Source organism: Lipophrys pholis (assembly GCF_963383615.2).
Source record: "Lipophrys pholis genome assembly, chromosome: 1".
Lineage (NCBI taxonomy): Eukaryota > Metazoa > Chordata > Actinopteri > Blenniiformes > Blenniidae > Lipophrys > Lipophrys pholis.
Genome location: NC_137635.1, coordinates 11,639,677 through 11,654,770, shown reverse-complemented (window position 1 = coordinate 11,654,770; position 15,094 = coordinate 11,639,677). Strand labels below are relative to the sequence as shown.

Genomic DNA, 15,094 nt, shown 5'->3' with positions numbered 1-15,094 from the left:
AGCTCCTCCGTCACGAACAGCTCCAGAAAATCAGCTGGATCAGCTGAATCCAGCTCCGCAGCAGCTCCCTGGGGTCCAGGCGCTCCTGTGAAGGGCAACTGATTTGGCTCCCACTCGTCCTCCTGCCAGCCATCTTCCCCACAGCCTCTGCTTGATGAACGGGCTGTAAATTTGAGAAATACAATTACTATATTATACTAATAGTATATACTATATTATACTATACTATGGTATATTATATTGCCATGTGATGTGCAATATACCACCTGTAAATAATAGGAATATGTATATCACTATACCAGGACAATATACAAACAAATAATATTTACAGTGGTATGAGAAGGATTTATCTTTACTTCTGCGAGTTTCCACGCCTCCCCTCCTTTCAAGTTTGCATATGATAGGCAACTTAGCAAGTTCTTACCTTCAGCTCTTTCTGGAGCTTCTGGAGAGGAGTCTCTGCTGGATCCAGATGACAACCACTCATCTGAGGAATCCGGATCTGGTTCGCTGTAAGAGCCCGCGTCACTCGAGCCAGCCGGTGATACGCTCCGTGAGGCACCAGGTGTCTCCCGGCGCCGCGGTCTTCCTCCCCGCAACGCTGGCTCCCCAGATGGACCCTCACCTGGATCTCCGCTATCTCCCCTCTCAACCTCACTCACCGATCCGCGGGTCAAACTCTCCCACAGTGTTAACTGTTTATAACCGCCCTTCTTCGCCATGTCTCTTGCTATCCTGTCTCTCTCTAAACCGTTATCTCACGCTAATGCTAACTCCCGCCGCTCCGCTACCTGCTCACACCACATTCTCCAAACACTCCACACACTTCCGCCTCTCGGCAGACTTTTGATCCCACCGATCGCGCAATACTGTATTCTAGTGGCATCGATTAATAATACAGTTTATCGACATTGTCTTCAGACAGAAGCCTCCACAGACCTGGATCAGCATCCTGTTGCTGCTCCTCAGAGTCCCCCAGCTTATGTTTCCTGGGAAATCCGAAATGTCCCTGTTTCAAATTGAGCGGCTGTATGATTTAAAGTGACGTTAACGACTAGCGCCCCCACACTTCAATGGTGAGGAGAAGAACTGCACGCAGGCCGGCAACTTCATCAAAGTGAAAGTGATGATTCATCCTCAAGCACAAATAATAATAATAATAATAATAATAATAATAATAATAATAATAATAATAATAATAATAATAATAATAATGTATATTCTATTTATTTATTTATTTATTTATTTATTTATTTATTTATTTATTTATTTATTTATTTATTTACAGGAAATGGGAGGAAGCTGGTGAGAGCACACAAACCCATTCAGGCTCAATGAGGGGAAGAAAATGCAAACTCCAGACAGGAAGTGCCTGTCGGCCATCTGTCACAGGGGTGTCAAACATACGACCGGTGGTCCAAAACCGGCCTGTGAGAGGCTCCGATCTGGCCAACCCCCCCATGAAAACTGTCAATTCTTCAAAGAAAACAGTGAGTTTTTTAGCAAAGTTGAGAAAGCTGGCGAATCCTACCTGCCCATCCGGGGAAGAATCTGAAGCAGCGGCCTCTGAAGTGTGACTCGGACTCTGCTGCTCGGAGGCCGAAGCGTCGGGAAAACCGCGAGGATCAGATAATTCAGACTCAAACTGTGTGACGCTGATCTCCGGGACGTCGTGAAAAAACTCTGGAGGAGGCGGCGGGAAGTCCACGTCCTCCGTGTGCCCGCCAGGTTCTGACAGCTCTTCTGTATCGCACCGCCACGAGGCTCCTCGCTGCCGCCGCCTGACCTTTGGGTCGACGTTGGGTTTGGCGTACAGCTGCAGGCCTTCTTCATGTGCGCAGAAGGAGCTGCTCCTTGGCTTGACCGGCGTCTCGCCAACGTCCAGAGAGTGTGCGAAGCTGCTGCTCCTCCGTGCAACGGGGTTCTCTCGGGCGTCGGACGTATCAGGCGCCGCATGGGCCGCCGCGTGGACCGTCTCGGGGGCGTCTCCGGGCGGCGGAGTCTCCTTCACGTACTGCGCGGGAACAAAGAAGGGTCGGCTCCGCTGGTCTCTGCGCACATGCCACCAGTGCTCGTTGGTCCTGCAGAGCAGGATGTAGCTCTCACGGGGCCTGATGGAGACGACGCGGCCGTCCTTCGCCGTGTACTCGTACCCATGCTTCACCGTCACACGCTCCATGCTCCGCTGCAGAGTGGAGACGCTGCCAACATGTCGGAGCTGCGGAGGAGACGAAGGGACGTTGGGTTTTTTGGCTTCTAGAGGTCAGCGGGTCAAAGGAAAGACAGTCCGCGTCCATTCATACCGGTGTGACGCTCTAACGAGTGCTGCCGCTCAGGGTTCTGTTATGTCCTGTGTAATAACGTTGTTTTTGTCACCTTTTTGGACCTTTTGTGACTTCAGCCTTGCATACCTGTGTAATTCTTCCTTTTGTGTCCTTTTGTGGTGATGTTGTTATTGTTGGGTTTTTTTTTCATGATTTGATATCGTGTGATCATTTACTACTTTTAATAATTTTGCATGTTTTAATTCAGTTTTTCATCTTTTTTTTTTTTCAGTTGTATTTTTCTTTGTTGCACCATTTTATTCATTTCATAATCGTATTTTGTTGATTTTGGTTTCAACCTCGTGATCTTTTGGCCTCCTAAAACAACTCACAGTTACTGCAAAACAACTATGAGACGCTGACCAATAATGATGTTGCTTTAATGTTTGTTTTGTGAGTTTGTAGTTGCCTTATAGCCGTTGTCTGGAAACGGTGTGTGTCTTTTGGATCAGTTCAGCAGATGGTTTTTGGTCTCTTTAGGGTTATTTGGGTCATTTTGGGTCGTTTTTTTTTTAATGTTTTGAGACAATTTTGTCCTGATTGTGCAGGTATTTTGTGACGATTTCTGTGAACATTCAGTTTCCCCTGTACTCCTTCTATTCTTGTAACTGTCCCTTCTAATCTCGTCTCACACGAAACACACAAACTCAATAGTTCCATTCGGACGTGATCTTGACAATATCGATTTAGGCGAGAGGCGGATTTACGGTTCAGAATCTGAACAGACTGCTGCATGCAAGAGACGACAGGAAGCTGCTTTCCATCCACTGCAAAACTAACTAGCAGACCACAAAACAGGAAGAGTGCACAAACTTGAACCTCGCGTCAGCCTGACGACACCACACAATCTCAGTTTGCCATCCAGACTCGGTATCGTCTGGGGAGCAGAGTTTATACAGCTTTGTGTTTGGTCCTGAAGCGCATACGCATTTAGAATAACACGGCAATTCTCAAAAAAATTGATAGATATGTGCCTTTTCAACAGCAACATTTTGCTTTACAATTTTTGAACATCTACAATTCCATGTAAAAGAATAGAGAAGATCTAAAGACAGGAAGATAACATTGCTTCCTAAAGCTTATTTGTGTATTTACAAGTCATGTTGATCTCCTACAATCTCGTCATCTTCTCAGTATCATTTTTTTTTTTTTTTTTAAAAAGGGAAGAGATGGAATATGACACACTAAAACACACATCAATTAAATAAATCTCATTTTTGAATTTTACACCCTGAAATCTGACGTGAGTGTAGGATAGCAGTTTGTTTTCTTACCTGACCGAGTGTCTGATAAATGCCGCGTCTCTGGATGTCTTTAAAGCAACCTGTAAACAGAACTGCACCCTAACAGCCAAACAGCTCAGTGTGCTGCCTGACCGTCTCACTTCCTGTTCTGTTCTGTTTGTGTGTGTGTGCGGGTGTGTGTTTGCGGGTGTGTGTGTGTGTGTGTGTGTGTGTGTGTGTGTGTGTGTGTGTTTGTGTGTGTTGAATAGGGCGATGGGAGAGGCATCACAGCTCTGAAGCCACCAGAAATGGGAAGTCTGATATTCCTTTGTGTGTGTGTGTGTGTGCGTCTGTGTGTGTGCGTGTGTGTGTTTAACAGCACCGACTTGTGACTCACATGAACACAACATAGAAACCATTTAAATCCAAACTCTTTAAAATTCACCAGCGATATACAATGAAAGCCCCTCACATCCAGTTTTTATCATGAACATAGACCAGGGGTCCTCAACCTGCAGCTCGAGAGCCACACACCCTGACCCTTGGCCTTTCTGTAGCGTTCTCAAAATTATACCAAAATAAACATTTGATCCTTTTTTGTTTTTTAATTTACACATGAGTCATTTTCAAAAAAAGCTTGAAAAAAGGCAGAGTTACTAAAATGGGAAACATGAACAAAAACCAAGAGATATAATAAGAGCTCCTAAAACAAGCTTGAAAAAAATCTGTACTGACGAGAACATCTGAAACTAAAAAGTTTAAAATTGGAGTGAAAAAAGAAGAAATAAAACAACTTAAAAAAAAACCAGTTAAAGTAGCTAAGACTTAGTCAAGAAAATATCTAAATTGTCTAAAAATAGCTGAAAGGGTGGAAACTGGTAACTCAGGTGCTAAAAATGTAATAAAACACTTACTCTTTAAAAGATAGTTTATGATTTATTGATGGTCTTACTCTCTGTCAGGTGACCTGATATACATACATACAATGTTTACTTTATAAATGGTGTTTATTGTTCAGTTATTTACCTTTTACCGTGTACCATTTGAAGAAACATCTACAATTACATCATAGGACACATATGACAATAAAGCCTTTCTGTTCGACTCAATTTATTTTTCTAAGAGGGTAAAACACGAGACCGGAACACATAAGGCTGTTTATTGTGCATTTTAAAATGTGAATGACTTTTGTGTCCCCCCAGATTGAATAATGGAGTATCACGCCCTCTAGTGGGCACGAGGTAAAATTAAGGTGATGCTTCGTGTTCTCCATTGCTATACTAGAGTTTTTATTGAACAGCAGAGGAAGCCCCGCACGAGGCAGGGCATCAAAAAATTAACTAGAACTCATATTGTTCCTCTCCACGGAAATCTTTAGTAAAAGGCGAAAGATTTATACGATCTGAAGAGAAACATGAGTGTACTGATAATACGCCCGCCGACCGAGGAGACTGATTCTCCTACATACGTACTTCAGCAACGGTGTACCGTTTCACACTAACGTAAATAATTACGTCACTGTCACAACTTTGTAGAAAACCCTATAGGTATATCCGCGTCTTATTTCATGAATCGGTTTTTAAACGTAAATTTAAGCTTGACAAATGTTAGCGATGTGAACGCGCGGTGCATGATGGGAGTTTCTTTTTTTTTTTTTCAGCATTAAACTGGAATTGTAAAGTTTTTCCTGCTTCAAATATTGAGGATGTCACGAGAGGTTAACAACAGTCAAGGGTGACGATATTTAATTAATATTTAATACATTTAAGTTGTTATTTCAGGGCATTAATGAGGCTATCTGGCACACGCATGCGCATCGAGTCGACAGCAGTGTGCCCTCCCAAAGTTTTCCGTCTTTACTAAGAATTGTACGTGTTGAGTTCCGGTTTTCTAGAGTAGTCGTCTTGCTTTGGTCTGTGGTGGTTGGAAGGAACCTCTATCTTCTGAATTAGATTGTTTGGGAAATTAATTGTTCTCAATGACCGTGGTTCCGTTTGTGGTCCACAGATATTTATAATACTGTATAAACAAGAATTCCCACACCTCTGATTGGCTAATTCCTCGACTAGTTCAAAATGTAAACCAAGCATCATATAGTATTAAAGCCATTTCAAACATCGACTTCATCTATCTATGGTAGCATACTAACAGAACACTAAATAACTGATTACAGTGTATTTTTAAGGTAGTTATGGAAAGTCTCTCCCAGTGAAATAAGATGCATTGCAGATAATAATGAGTCTATAAATCCACCTTCTGTTCTTCTGTTCTTTTCAGTGATGCCGGTTCCATGCTCTCCGATACATCCATTAGATCCAGTGTTATGGACAAAAGTACATTTGCAGCAAAATCAAATCATCCACAGTACCAAAACACATTTGTATCAGATGAATTCTCTCTCAAAGAGGTGGGAATATGTGACTGTTTTCCCTGATGTGATTTACATATAAAAACGACTTTGACACAGCAGAGTTGAGTTGATCCAAAACATTAATGAGGTTTATTTGTGGCAAATACTCACATTCTTTGTAATAATTTGAAAAATTACAAAAGCGAACCGACACCATGGCTACCAACATCACGTTCTAATTTCAGACTTCTTCATTAGAGTTCACAAAGTACATCAAAATCCAAGCGTTAGAAGTACAATGAACAAATGGCAGTTTTGTGCAAAAACAGTAACACCGGACAAATTACAAAATGTCTGACATCAAGCTGGCAGTCTGGTGAACGTAGACAACTGAACCGGCTTCATGCAGTAGAAATGGCACTCAGAACACAATGCAGTCTTAGTTTCTTCATCTTGTCAATAAAATTAGAAAGCAGAACTGTCATTCTGTTGTAAACAAATCCTCTTTCCAGACGGACGCTGGAGGCAGATTGCTAAGCAACAAGTGACGTCAGGCTGTGCTCTACACTGAAAATCGCCTCATCTTTGGCCCACACTGTGAAAAAGTGTTTCCCTTGGTCCACCTTCATCCAAAAGGACTGATTGGTATTATCGTTTGGTCAACTTTAATATAAATATAGCTGGATATAAAAAATAAGGCAAATTTATACATTCCTAGTGGGACCAGTGAGCCCGCTGCACATTTTTTTACTCTACATATTATTACAAGTTGTGAATAAGTTTCCCAGAAGTCTGATGCTGCTGAGGAGAGAGAGAGAGAGATTGTAAAACTGCTTATTTAAAAGTGTTTCTGCAGTTTTGGTTCATATGGCCTTGACATCGATGAGGTGGCCGGGCTGGGCCCCCTGCCGGAGGGTCTTGATCCCTTGCAGTTTGCGGCCGTGGAGCGTGAAGCGGGACCAGGCAGCCAGCTGGAGCAGGGCACAGGTGATAGGCACGAACACCAACATGTAGAAACAGCCCAGGCGTAGAGGCGGAGTTCCTGAGCTCGCGGCGGCGTCGGACACCACGGTGTCGTCTCTCGCAGGCTGCCTCTCGAAAATATCATAACCTGAGGGATTGAACATGAGAAGGAAAAAAATAAATGAAGGTCTCCTGGGAGCCGGCAATAAATGACATTCTCAGAAATATTAGTATGTGCAGGATGGAGTAATATAACTTGGTTGTATTGGTGCGTCTCCCGAAAATAAAAATAAGTAAAATAGAAAATTTTGCGTGAAATTCAATTCAAGCTGTAAAAGTTACAGCTCAGGTTTAATCAGAAATCAAGTTGTTTGGTTGATGATTCTACTATGTGACTGAATCAAGAATTTCTTTTCACATGAGTTGTAACAAAAGAAGTCACACACATGAAAAGATTATTCTTTTTCCTTTAGACTGAGATAATTTAAAAAAAAAAAATGTAATAGAGGCATTTGCTCTGATACGAGTCTCAAAATAAGAAAAACCTCAATATTTATAATCTGCAAACGACTTCAAAACAAATCTGTACTGTCGTGAATTACTGTACAACCAGCCATGAGACGTGTATTTATTTCAGTTGATTTGATTCGAGTGTGGAAAATTTAGAACCAACGTTATTTCTGGTCCTTGAAATGGGCACCATCAGGCTGAGGTTTAACGTGTACCTGTGTAAACACAAAGCAGCCACGTGCCGATGAGCGGCGCGAACGTCTGGCCCGGTTTGGTCAGCAGGGCGACCATCCCGAAGAGGAGTGCCGAGGCCGCCTGCGGACGACGGTTCACCACAAAGTCCTCGTCGACCAGGTCGGAAACCACCAGCTTGAGCAGCTTGCAGGTTCCCTCGGTAAACACACGGTTACTGGAAGGTACAGAGGTCGGGTTTCACTTGCCAGGAAACACACAAGGCGAAATATGATCTGCATGGCAGGAGGACACACACAATGCCAGAGGAGGCGATAATGAATGGAAGTCTAGAGACAAATGTTCTACTTTAGAACCGAGTGTGATGATCTGAGAGAACGAGAAGATTAGGGGTTGGCGGTGATGAGCCGAATGACATTAAAATACTCCAATCTCATAGAAACAGACCATGACTGAAAATAATGATCAAAAATAATGACTTGTTGGCACATAACCACAACAGTTTGTTTTTTTAAGTCAATGACTCGAGGCAGCGACTCTTCAGCTGAACTTAAGGTGGAAACTGTCATTGTTACTTCATAGCTGTACTGTTTCCTTCAAAGTAAATTTGAAGAATGAATGTTATACAGAGCTGTTTTAGTTGTCATTTCAAGTCAACTCCGAGTCTGCAGATTTCTTCCTATTAAAAGGGGGTTTTCTCTTTCCACTGTTGCTTTTTCTCTGTAAAAGTGCCTTGAATTGGGAGCAATAGAAAAAGTAACACAATCGCTTCCTTTAAAGTTTTCAGCTCAATGAATGAAATGAATTAAATTAATTAATGAAACGAATTAATTTAAAAATAAGGTTTTCTACACTACTGACCAAGGTGTACAGTAAAACGACAAAGTAAGAAGTCAAGGTTCCACGCCGCACATTAACCACCTTCCTTCATTGGCTTAAAACAAGCTGTTCTTCTGGAGTTTAAAGAAAAAAAAACAAAAAAAAACAATCCACATGGAGCAGTTTTAACAAGCAGGCGCACATATTGAGACCTACGAGACAAAGTGTAAAACATACAGTCTTCTTATTCTTTACACACAACGACCACAGAAAGTCACATTTATTGGTGACACGGACCGAATCAACTAAAGTCACCTGTATTCCCATTATTTTCATCACGTCACAAACATCTTAACAGCCCTGAACATGTCGTGATGGGAACGCCTTCCCGAGAGTGACTCCGCTCTTGTGTGTTTTCAAAATAATAAAACTTTATGGACAAAACAAAGCAAGCAAAAAGGAAAGTCGGTCACATGTGGGACCTGTGGTGCGTGTGAGGACGCGTGTGCACGGCCATACCTAGCAATGAAGATGCAGAGCAGATAAATGTGGTCAGCCCCTGCTAGCAGCATAGCCACACTAAGTCCCAGCTTGACCATAAAGAGCCAGCGGATAACCTGGTAAACTCCGTATCGTTGGCACAGAGTCAGGAAATACAAGTTGTTCAGGTGAGGGGCAATGTAAGAGATCCCTGTGTGGGGAGCAGAAGCACATGTGGATTAAACCAAAACTTCAACAGCAGGGGAAATCATAATGTGACAGAAAGGAAGTGGAAAGCCAATAAAGTGCAACGGAAACGGAACACAATGGAATTTAAACTGTAAAATCATGTGGATGCAATCACATGCTTTCAAAGAAGTCACAGCCAGGGTAAAATGAAACCAAACAAAAATGGCTGATTTAACTTAAAAGTGTTCACAGCATTGGTCTGGAAAGATGAAGAAGAGGTTGTGTGAACTTTTCAGTGCCGCCTCAACGGATCTTACCAAGTAAGATTGAACCTGTGGAGGCAGAGATTTGATCGGACAAGAGATGCTCCAGGAACAGAGGGAAGAAGTTGCTGTTGAAATGGCAGTGGAACACCTGCAATGAGAGCAGACGTTTGGCAAAAGATTTTACAAAACGGAAATGGCAACGAATGAAATCTCCTTTACTTGTCAAATGAAGAGTGTCACAGACTGCGACCAGTTTGTGTGAAAATTACACATTAAACTTTTAGCGACGGAGCTGGCTTATAACACACTGAGTTAGTCTTGAGCGCATGACATTTTCAACACAAACAAGACTAATATCAAAGAAGGCGATCGTGTGAAAAATGCACAAGGAATTTTGGGAGGACTCACTAATGTGGCGTTTGGGCCGACGGCTCCTCATACCGCTTAAAATAGATCACACTAATCTTGCACCTTGAGGGTTAAAATGCCTTTAAGTGGCGAAGGAGTGTTACCTGGATCAGGTTCATCGACACGAACCACAGGAAATTCTTCTGTTTGGAGAGCTGCTTGAGATACTGTCCAATAGTGACAGGTTTTTCTGGGTGGGTAAGCGGAGCGTGGCCGACACTCAGCCTGGAAAAAAAGAAATAAAATAAAATAAAAATCAACGGAGTGAGACAAGGACAAAAAAAAAAAAAAAAATCAACTGGAGTTTTTTTTTTTTTTTTAACTCTTTAAAAGGTTCTTACTCTTTAAGTGCTGATGCCTCATCTTGTTTTGAACGGGCTTCCTTTGTAAAACGCCGCTGGAGCAGCCGAGAAACTACAAAAAAGCCAACGATGGAAAAGGCTGCCAGGGTCACACAGAAGACACGGAAGGAATAGAAATCCTCCTTATCCCAGAAAGAGTAGGACAGGAACACTGAGAGGGAGCCCAGGGCGCTGAACACCGAACAGTGAAAGTTGAGGCGCGTGCGGTCTGCGGCCGACACGGCGAGGTCGGCCAGCAGCGCGCTGTGGTGCAGGTCCACCATGGTGAGGAAGCCGTCGTACAGACACAGGCACAGCAGGAACTGCAGGCCCGGCCTGGCCCACGCCACCCAGAAGGCCAGGAAGGAGAGGGAGAAGAGTGGGCCATTGGTGGACAGAGCCTTCAGGCGCTTCAGCACCACTTCAGGAGACGTGATCGGAGACCCAGTCCTGGAAGGGAGGCGAAGAACACATTGAGGAAAAATCCGCAGCCAGTCCCGTTGAAACGGAGCCCGTTCTCTAACGGGACTGGAGGCAGGTGATACTTCGATCAGCAACTGCACATAAAAGACTCTAAAACATTAGGAAGCCTTTAGAAAGACATAAAAAACTGTCCAAAATGTCATAGTATACTGGCACTTACTGAGATAGTCAATGATAATACTGTGTAAATGATCCAGTGATACTTTGTGCAGAGGACTTGATGAACTTTCTGCTTGTCACGTGTAGCATACACTTGCTTTTCTAATGAGTTTTTGTTATTATTTACACTTTTCCGTCATGTTATACAGTAAGTAAAATGTGGTCTTCCTCCTGGCAAAAACCTGAAATTGAAACTACAATACATTGTTTTGACCCAAACAAAGGCTCACAAGTTAAATATTCTTACTTTATCTTTACTAAAAGAGGCCATAACTCAACACGTTAAAAGACAAAAGTCAAGACTGAATTTGCTTTATGTATTTCTAGGACAAATGCAAAGTGGGGGCATATTTTAGAACTGACTGACCATTTTAGCAACTTATCATGCTGCTACTGTCAGTTTGAGTTTTTATTTAAAAGGGACACCCTGTGAAGCTGCACACACACTGAGGTGGTAGAGATTGTGATTATCTACAAACATTTCTTTGGTTTTCCAGTAAATATTGTCCATCGTGTTTTCTGTGCAATGGAAGGTGAACGAGGGAGGCTCTTACTGAGGAGAGCTGAGGAAGGCGCGGTCACTCAGCCAGCCGAAGAGAGGGTCATTCAGGCTGTTCCAGATGAGGAAGACCGTCTGTGGAATCAGTGAATAGAGAATGACGACAGCTTATCATAGGGAAGTTAGTACCGTTTCTACATAGATGTTCAGTTAATTGTGAGCCATCTACGTCTACTGCTCCGCAGCAATGCTTTGCCACTTGTACTGTAGACTGATACACCCAGGATGCCCTTCCTGCTGCAAATAGATTCAACATTTTAAAACTGATGTTTCAGTGAAGACACCGACATAGAAAAGCAGGAGCCCTTAAAATAAAACCACTAAGTTGTTTGCCAGGTCTGCTCTCGAATGTAGAAAACATGTTGTTATTTTTCCGAGGGCGAACCTGATTCTGACAACGTCAAAGCAGAATCTCGATCACTTTTAACCCCAGACTCCATTTCAAGAATGTCTGGTTAAGCAAATGTCTATTTTCTCTCAGACACACAAATGGATACATCTCAACATGCTCATTATCATCAATCTGCCAAGCAGGAAAAACCCAGACAACTGCAAACTTTCAGCATGTTGTAGCTGAGGTTGGCTGACAGTCCAAAACTTCTTCACACTCACCTCCCCAATCCAGAAGGAGACTTTATCAATCTTGTATACAGACACAAATGTCTCCACGTAGTACAGCAGGAACACATTGTGGAGGATGGAGGTAAACAGAGCCAAGGAGCCGTACAGCACTGCAGTAGAGACCACGCCTTGCCAGAAGCCCCAGACGCTCCTTCCCATTCTTCTCTCTCAGTCTCTCTGCTCCGTCGTTTCTCCGCGCCGAGCTGCACTCATCTCACGGCCTGGCGGACCCGGGGTCACCACCTCATCCTGTCAGCCTGGGAAAACACCGAGCAAAGGGATGCATTCAGTAAACAGAAGGTTATAACGAAAATGATCTCGGAGTTATGCTTTCATAATAATTGGTTCGTGAGGACCTTTTGTCCTTTAATTTCTCACCCACACACGAGTGGTTAAAGTAGTGTGTAATTTTCTTTTTCTTTTTATGGCCACTCCCCTCATGGCCCTCATAAGAGGTGAAAAAAAAAGCCCCACTTTTCTGCCTGCAAGCAATAAAACCAGTCATCTGATCTCAAGTGTCGCCACGCTTACGGAGTGCCATGCAGGACTGAACTGTGACTGCTCAGCGTCACCTTCATGACATGATATTTGACTTGGCACAACCTTCATGCCGGATGTCATTTCTTATGCAACCCTCAGTGGCATTTAAACCGCAACCTCACAAGCCTGCTGCTCTCACCTTTAAGTCAGTGCTTCTCAATCGTGGCTCAACAACCACTGCCGTGCACACACGTGACGTGTTGTGAATCCGACGCTTCACTTCCCTCCCTCGAGTCCCAAATGCTTTCTGACACAAAGAATTGCCTTTAAAGAACACCTGACGACCACAAGCTTAAACGTGTCCTGACTGCTCAGGAACTTCAAACATCTTCTTAAAATGCTGCTGCAATGTGGTTATTTAGTCAGAACTATGTGTTTAGATTTTGTTTCAGAGTGTCATTCCACAAAGATCTCTTTAAAAACATGTCCTTTTTCGAACAATGTGCTGTGTTTTGTTATGTATTGGCTGTATGTTTATTTTTTTTTTACTTTCTTTCTTTTGTATGTACAAATTGTTAAATTTTTTTTGATACATGTTCGAAATAAAATAAATTATTTAATTCATCTCACCGAAATGACAAACCGTAACAAGGAGGTCGCTTGAGAATGAAACAAAAAGCTTGTAAACCCCGGCTCTATCAGATCTTAGCAGTGAAGCATGATATCTCTGAACTGGAGGGGGGATATCTCATCTTTAACAAGCATGTATCTTACCAAAACAGCAGGTAAGAGAGTGAGACATCAATTCAAATCCTTTGAGCCGCAGGTGTTTCCACCTGTGGAGCAGGTTCTTGGGTGAGATATACAGATTTAGACTGTTATGTTTACTCATAGTTTCGTCCAACTCTAAGAAAGAAAGAAGCATACAGGTGGTTGGGTCATGCTTGCACTCTTTGTTTGACCCATTTATGACAATCCTTGTTGAATAGATTTGTTATGTGTACATGTTATAACCATTAATAAAAAATTATTACATGAAACCAATAACCTTTTTTGACTATATACTACTGGTTAAAGGCCCAGAACTTCATCAGTGCCACCGTTGAATACCAGACAAGGCTCCCCAGCTTCTCAGTACCGGCAAAACACACAGTAATATTTAAAAACTATTAGACATTGAAATATGAAGTTAAAACAGTAGAAGCACAAACTCATTGCATTCATTGTTAATGAATCTACAGACACAAAATCTAAATAAATCTAGTCATGTCAGTAGTTTCATCACATATATTCTGTGCCATAAAAAGGAAAGTTTAAAAGGATTATTTAGTCACTATTTTACCGGTCCAGCCCACTCAAGATGAAATTAGACTGTATGTGAGTGAGCCCCTGAACTATAATGTGTTTGACTCCCCAGTATTAGACTGTACTTGCCCATGTAAAGCCTTTTGGAAATATTTCTGCAGTATGTCTCCAACTATACTCAGTCCAGATCACTTTTATTTCTAATGGTATCTTGACACGAGCTGGACCTGCCTGAAAATCAAAGTTCAAAACTGGTAAGTCAACTTTGGGAGACACAACATATGTTCCCATTGTTGTGGTATTTTTCTAAGATTCAAAACTGATCAGATACAATATATGGATCCATTTACAATCAAACTAAATCACTTGTTGCACACATGACTGGTTAATAAACTTCTGAATGGCTCTGGTAAATCTAAAGTTCTAAACGAGTATGACCAAGTCAGAGCTAGTTAAACAAGCGTGGGCATTATACAACAAGCTAGAGGAGTTAAATGTCAGATAAAGAGTGATTTTAAATCAGATTTAACAGTGATTTGACGGAAAGATGCTAAAAACAGTTCCTAAAAAACACTAGCATGTGACTTCTCCTCAATGGTTACCAGCTAGTTACCTCAGTAAAAACATTGAAAATGGAGCGAACTTACTCCCAATCGACTAGACAAAGACTAAACCAGTCGGTTTGACGGCTTAATTGACGGTCCGCCGTTATTGTATTAGCACAAGCTAGCCCCGTGAACCGCTAGCATTAGCGGTTTGCGGTTTAACAACATCGACGCTTTAAACTGGTGAATAAACCAGACTAACGTGCAGCTTCACGTGAAGTCACGAAAGAAGCACAACGGTTGTCACGTACCGGTTAAACAAAAGGTGTGGAGAAAACAGACGTGACGGGCTCGCTCGGGGTCCAACTTGTTGTCCGCCTCCGGTCGGTGAACAGCCGTGTTTCAACACCAGACTGACCACGTCATGGTAACCACAGCCCGGCTAGTCAGAGCCGCGACGATCCGAGCGAGCCTTTCAGTGCGGAGGGTTAACGAAGACGCGGTACAGCGCTCCCGTGCGGCCACAACATAAACTGCAGTGCCCTCTGTGGCCGCTACATAAACTGCAGCGCCATCGGCGGCCAAAGCCTGAACTGCAATACCCCCGGCGGCCACAACATGAATTGCAGTCACGATTCAAGGAAGGCGGCATGACAGTCACGTGTTTCTGTTCAGTTTAATTTATATAGCGCCAAAAACGACAAATTCACCTCAAAGCACCATTCCAGAAAATAAACAACCCAAAAATGAGCAAGCATGAAAATTAATTAAGAACATGACCCAGAACCAGACTCAGAGGAGGATCATTTCCGCATCACCAGATTCAGAGGGAGAGAATTCCTGCTGTTCCCATTGGAATTGGGGGATAAAAAGAGCA

The 15,094-nt window shown here is 42.8% G+C and overlaps 2 protein-coding genes across 3 annotated transcripts in view; both read right to left on the bottom strand.

Annotated features, from left to right (window-relative positions):
* LOC308118997 (rho GTPase-activating protein 15-like) overlaps positions 1–3,723 on the bottom strand; it is a 29,623-nt gene extending 25,900 nt beyond the window's left edge. Inside the window, exons 1-2 of the mRNA XM_080478749.1 lie at positions 3,599–3,723; positions 1,532–2,218 (exon numbers count right to left, since the gene is read on the bottom strand). Coding sequence (XP_080334875.1) covers positions 1,532–2,179 — 648 coding nt within the window. The 5' untranslated portion in view covers positions 2,180–2,218; positions 3,599–3,723. The remainder of the gene's footprint in view (positions 1–1,531; positions 2,219–3,598) is intronic.
* Positions 3,724–6,021: 2,298 nt separating this feature from the next.
* mfsd13a (major facilitator superfamily domain containing 13A) lies at positions 6,022–14,721 on the bottom strand. 2 transcript variants are annotated; one of them, XM_080476998.1, is made up of 10 exons: positions 14,529–14,638; positions 13,142–13,203; positions 11,879–12,144; positions 11,262–11,341; positions 10,066–10,515; positions 9,829–9,949; positions 9,368–9,464; positions 8,901–9,072; positions 7,586–7,779; positions 6,022–7,008 (listed from the first exon to the last, which is right to left on the bottom strand). In XM_080476998.1, the coding sequence occupies exons 3-10, from the start codon at positions 12,044–12,046 to the stop codon at positions 6,761–6,763; spliced, it is 1,530 nt and encodes a 509-aa protein (XP_080333124.1). In that variant the 5' UTR covers positions 12,047–12,144; positions 13,142–13,203; positions 14,529–14,638; the 3' UTR covers positions 6,022–6,760. The 2 variants fall into 2 exon arrangements, with proteins under 2 accessions (XP_080333124.1, XP_080333123.1); XM_080476997.1 differs by lacking the exon at positions 13,142–13,203 and having other exon boundaries at positions 14,529–14,721.
* Between the last annotated feature and the right edge of the window lie 373 nt (positions 14,722–15,094).

Excerpts from the sequence above, each read along its gene's own strand:
- mfsd13a (XM_080476997.1), bottom strand. The coding sequence starts at position 12,046 with ATGGGAAGGAGCGTCTGGGGCTTCTGGCAAGGCGTGGTCTCTACTGCA. Across the intron at positions 9,073-9,367 it reads CACAGGTTCAATCTTACTTG|GGATCTCTTACATTGCCCCT; the intron begins GTAAGATCCGTT and ends CTCCCCACACAG. Across the intron at positions 7,009-7,585 it reads GCTGCTTTGTGTTTACACAG|GTTATGATATTTTCGAGAGG; the intron begins GTACACGTTAAA and ends TCAATCCCTCAG.